Source organism: Aegilops tauschii, chromosome 6, assembly GCF_002575655.3.
Source record: "Aegilops tauschii subsp. strangulata cultivar AL8/78 chromosome 6, Aet v6.0, whole genome shotgun sequence".
Taxonomy (NCBI): Eukaryota; Viridiplantae; Streptophyta; class Magnoliopsida; order Poales; family Poaceae; genus Aegilops; species Aegilops tauschii.
In genome coordinates, this window is record NC_053040.3 from 77,162,170 (window position 1) to 77,167,718 (window position 5,549).

General features: G+C 42.6%; 1 protein-coding gene across 1 annotated transcript; it reads right to left on the reverse strand.

Moving 5' to 3' along the window:
* Window positions 1-1,833: 1,833 nt before the first annotated feature.
* LOC109770500 (non-specific lipid-transfer protein C6-like) lies at window positions 1,834-2,536 on the reverse strand. The gene has a single exon (XM_020329205.2). It carries the CDS (start codon window positions 2,356-2,358, stop codon window positions 1,834-1,836), a length of 525 nt encoding a protein of 174 aa, XP_020184794.1. The 5' UTR covers window positions 2,359-2,536.
* Between the last annotated feature and the right edge of the window lie 3,013 nt (window positions 2,537-5,549).

The following is a 5,549-nucleotide window of genomic DNA, read 5'->3' on the forward strand; positions in this document are numbered from 1 at the left end:
GTCTATCGAATTGTTTTCCTACGTTTTATGTTTCTCGTACGTCCGTCCCCGTTTTATGTTAAAAATAAATAAATAAAATGCTTTCGCTGCAACCCGAACCCCAGCCCTCTTATGTTCAGCCACTACGCAACAACCAGTCCACCTACCCACAATGTTTTATCAGGACAGAGGAATATAAGGATGGATTATTTCTCCATTATTTTTGGTCCATCGAATTGTTTTCGTACCTTTTATGTTTCTGGTACGTCCGTCCCCGTTTTATGTTAAAAATAAATAAATAAAATGCTTTCGCTGCGACTCAAACCCCAGCCCTCTTATGTTCAGCCACTACGCAACAACCAGTCCACCTACCCACAATGTTTTATCAGGACAGATATTACGTTATATGCTACCCTCCCGCGCGCCCTATTGGGCCGGCCCATTAGCAGGGAGGGACTCCCTTTTTTTCTTCTTTAAATAATTTGGGATTTCAGAAAAGTTCTAAATAAAATTTGAATTTTGAAAAATGTCTCATAAGTAGCAAAATGTTTATGAATTTTAACAAAAGTTATGCAAATTCAAAACATGTTCATGAATTTTTAAAACAATGTTCACAAAAATAAAAAATGATCGTGAATTTCAGAAAAACTTCATCGATTCAAAAAATGTTCGCTGATTCAAAATATTCATGCATTAAAAAATAATGTTTGTCAAACAAAAAATGTTCATTAATTTCAAAAAATGTTCACCGATTCCAAAAATGCGTACCTATTTAAAAAAATGTTCACAAGTTATAAAAGATGTTCATCCATTCGAAAAATAATCATCGTGCTCTGTACGAAAATTTTCCAATTACTCACAACAATATTCATCGAGATGCCGTCAACCTCTTATATTTTGTTGATGGTTTAATTGTTGTTGTTGGCTGCACGCAACATGATCCGTACCCTCCATGGTCATGAACCAGATGTTGCAAACTCCGTCATCTCCTCGATGAGGTCCTCGAAATTTTGCCCCGATGTAAAATTCCTGTCACTTTGTTGCCCTAATCCCATTTTTATGTATCTAATTATTATATTAATATTAAAGGAAGGAAGGATTCTTCCGTCCAATTATAGTTTCGGCCATCATCTATATACGAATGTACCACACACCTTTTATGTTTCTCCGACACGTGGGCTGAGCTAGGCTGCTCCACTCTTTTTTCTTTCTTCGATTCAATTGTGGAGCAGCGAAAAATAATACGTTTCTATTTCTCCCCTAAGTCGGCCAAGATGGGCTTATTCCGAAACAATTTTTTCGCTCTTCTCATTTCATTGTGGCATGGAGGTGAGAATGAAACTATGAAGCGGCAAACCGAACTATGATCATTTTGCAAAGACTGTATGATTGAAAGCATAATTCTTTTTTCATCTTGGGAATAATTGTCGTGGATCATAAATTAAATAATGGTTTATATTTTAGTCTATGCTAGGGAAGTTAAATTTTATTCCGTTGCAATGAACGGGCATTTTTGCTAGTATTTTTATCAATATGCGTGGAGACAGCACATACTTCTGCAACCACAGTGTGGCATACTGGCATTATGCCCAGGATCGATCTGGTAGCTAGTATCATATCCATTAATATTCCATGTGTTGTTAATTCGAAACTCCAATTAGTATGGAGCGTCTATGATAAGCTGCATTCGTATGCATCCTTCGCCTTACTTTTGCCATCTTTTACTCACGCATCTCCTCCTGCACATTGAAAACAGTGAATTAGTTAGAAGGCTAACTCTACGTTGCACGTAATCGAAGCTCCTAGTGATCATACGGCCGGTTTGATCACCTGGATTGACAGATATCAGGACATTCAGGCCGAGGGCGCCGGGCACACGTACAACGGCGGCACGGCCCCGCCGTTGGCGCAGCTGGCCATGAGGTTCTTGGGCGGCGTGAGGCCGCAGACGTCGCGGATGAGGGCGACCGCGCGGTTGACGGGGATGCCGACGCCGATGGCCCGCTCCAGGGTGTGGTTGAAGATGTGGCACAGGCACGCTGGCTGGTCTCGGACGATGCTGCCCAGGCCCTTGCAGCACCCCGCCGGCGCCTTGGACGTGCCCGCGTCCCTGAAGAAGGCCAGGCACGGGCTCAGCTCCAGCAGCGACCCCATGCACGTCGCCGACACGTCCACCGCCGCCGGCCTCGGGATGGTGGGCTCCGACGCGATGATGTCCTTCGCCGCCGGCCTCGGGAAGATGGCTCCCGACGGCCTCGAGAAGATGGACTTGGGCTCCGACGCGACGCTCTTCTTCGCTACGTCGGCCGCCGTGGCGACGGCGAGGGCCAGCAGCAGGAGGAGGACGGAGGCGGCGCAGGGCTTGCTGGACGACGCCATTGCACTTGACTTCGCCGGAAGGGCTTAAGCTAAGCACGTACGTGTATGATTAGTGAGTTTGGCTTGCGAGTCTTGGATGTGGGCTTAGAGATGCTCACTGGTCCATCTATTTATAGTCAAGGTCTCAAGGAGGGTCAGGGTGCAAACCATCTGTGAGTTTGTTTCATGGTTAGTTCCATGCACGATTCTTGCGAGCAACACGAAGATGGCATGAATCGCCGAGACGAGACACGACGCATTTCTAACTCTGCCCGTCTTACCTACAACATAGTCTAAAAGATTAATTTCGAGCTCTAATGCTGTGCGGCGATGAACAAAATGCGTACCGGCAAAATAAACTTCTAGAGAGAAAAATGCACGCGGTGTGCATGCATGCTGTTTCAAGGGATTGTTTTGGGGGTGCATGAGACAAGTGATGATTGATGGTGGTGGTGTTGCACACGAAAACACCAGTTTACCAGGTTCAGGCTGTTGGTATCGAACTGTCAACGAGAAACAAGGTTCCAGGCAGAGAGATAGGCACACACCTGAAGGCCGGGCGGTTCTTCAATTGTCTAAAAATTCAAACGTTAAAAGAAATCGATATATCATTTTAATCTCCATGCCAACTATGTTGGCTTTGAAGAGACTAAAATGGAGAAGTTATTCGACTCCTTTTTGAGATCTCTAAAGTGGAGGTTTCCCTATGTTGTTATGCATATTGGGTTTTAAGTGCCAATTATACTATTTTAACCGTAAATAACTTCATTAAGAGCTGTTTTTTTTCGCCGCAGATAGCCAATTTTTACCGAAATTACACTAGTTTGATGGTATAGACAGTGTATTTAAGGAATTTCATATAACATATGATAACACATTTCAACCCATCATAACATATAGTACTAATTTATATCGGTTTTGCTATATTTCAGGTGCCTGCAACTTTCTCCTGCATTTTGTTCATTTATTACCCCTTTTTGTTATTTCTCCTTCATCCCTCCCATATTTTTTTGTATGTTCTGTTATGTGGTCTCGATTATTCTAGGGTTTTGAGATGTGGCACTTTTTTTGCTGGTTATCTTCTTTGAAGATTCGAGATAGTTCTTGGAGGTGTGGATTCGGTGCTTGTGTGGATTTTGTTCCGTGAAGGGTTTGCTGGTGAGCTTTTCAGAAACCCTAGCTTCCCCCGCCCCTCCCTACTCCCTCGTCCTCAGCTATTTCCACTAGTATCAGTTGGCTCCTTCCTCCATTGTATGTTGATTCTCTGTATTGTACATGAATATCTGATTTATATTATTGTTTGTGATGTATTAGTTATTGGTTATTTCTGTTTGTCTAGTTACCCTAGCTGATTTTAGTTATTTTATTAGTATTAGTATTGATAGTTGCTGCTCTTAATTCTTTTTCATTCTTGTTGTGTATTTATTTTCTGATTAGTCTTCTGTGTGGTATCCAGTTGTTTCTTGTTTTGTGATTTTATTTTTGGTATCTAGATATAATTTGTTGTTCTCCTTTTAATGATTGAACTCTTTGTGTTTTCAATGTAGTATTTTAGTGTAATATTTAAAATATATTTTTAATTGTGTATTGATAGTCTGGTTTCATCATTATCCCACAGGTAGCTATGTCTTGCGGTGTTTGCCAGAACTTTGACTATTGGGAAACATAGTAGAAAACAAAAAAAAAATCGCCCTACGATCACCCAGGAACAATATGAAGATGCATATAAGGTTTGGATCAACGATCGTTACCGACTCCGGAGTGCAGCGGAAGTAGACTAGTCGGTGTAGATCGTACTTGGAGTCCCTCGTACCATAGATGAACGATCCCGCGAACTGCCCACGAACGATCCCTCGAAGAGAAGACCGAAAGCATGGCCTCTCTATTTGGTTACAAGGGTACGGTCTTCACGATCCGGCAGCGCTTCGCCATCCAAAACTAATCGTCGCTGAAGAATCAGAGGGAGGATATTAGAACCACACCGTGCTTCTAATTATGAGGATTAGAGGATCTAGGTCAAACTCTAATTGATCAACTAGGATCAACTAGAACTACAACTAGAGGAACTAGAGGAGGCTCTAAACCTTGTATATACAAAAGGGCCAATACCTCAAGTATATATAGGTTAGAGGGGGAGAGAGGGGTTGTTACCAAGTAGGGAAAGTCCCTCATTGGGGCGCCGACCAAGGGAGGGGAGGAGGAATCCCCCCCCCCCCCCACACTCCAATTCGGCCTCCCCTATAGGAAAGAGGGGCGCCACTTCCACTTGGGCCTTTGTGACCCAAGTTGCCTTCCACCTCTTGGCCTCTTAAGACCCGCTGATATTAAATTTAATATAAAAGCATCCTAAAAATTACTAGAGCCTTTTATTATCAATTTAGCATCATCAGAAACATTTTCCATCTATATATTATTTATCGGGAATACCCGGTATTGCCCGATAAACTCCGAAACCCTTCCGCTGACCCTGAAATGCTTTCGGTCCCTCTCGAAACTATTTTGAGTATTAATGAAACAATTCCACAAATAAATCCTTGATATTCTCGTCCTACTAACACTCAGCAGATCGTGATTACCTTAAGCTTGTGACCCTGTAGGTTTGATAAAGCATTGACATGAACAAAACCTCTTCTTTAATGGCCGATAGCGGAACCGTGGACGTCCATATCGATCCCTATGATTACACGAATGCCATTCGAGTGAACCTTCGCTTATCATGTGATGTTCCCTTTGCTTCGTGATACTTTACAAAACCCGGGATGCGTCCGTCTCCTCCTGAGTCATACACATGCTCACTATACCGTTGCCCTCGTTATTGATTTTGTTTTTTTTTTCTTGGTGAAGTGTTCTGGCATCCCCGTGATGTAGTCTCTTGTATCTGGCCAGATGATGATGGATGCTGTCATACCGAGAGGGCCCTAAGACTATCTCTCCATTGTCAGAGAAAATCCCATTCTTGAGCTATCTACTCCCTTGTCAAACTTTCCGATGAACCTGTAAGTTGTCGTTATGATCACCGTGTTACAGATGATATTTGAGCAAACCCAAAGTTCACCGTACGGTAGGAAGTGACTACGACATTCTCATGGTCCGAGGAACTAAAACACATATTAACACTCTGTGTTATAACAATTGATTTCAGATGATATTATCTCAAAGTATTACAAACAAGTTTGTGTCAACTCAATATGATCGTTCTTCTAACATCATAC

Coding starts and splice junctions, on each gene's coding strand:
- LOC109770500 (XM_020329205.2), bottom strand. CDS start 2,358: ATGGCGTCGTCCAGCAAGCCCTGCGCCGCCTCCGTCCTCCTCCTGCTG.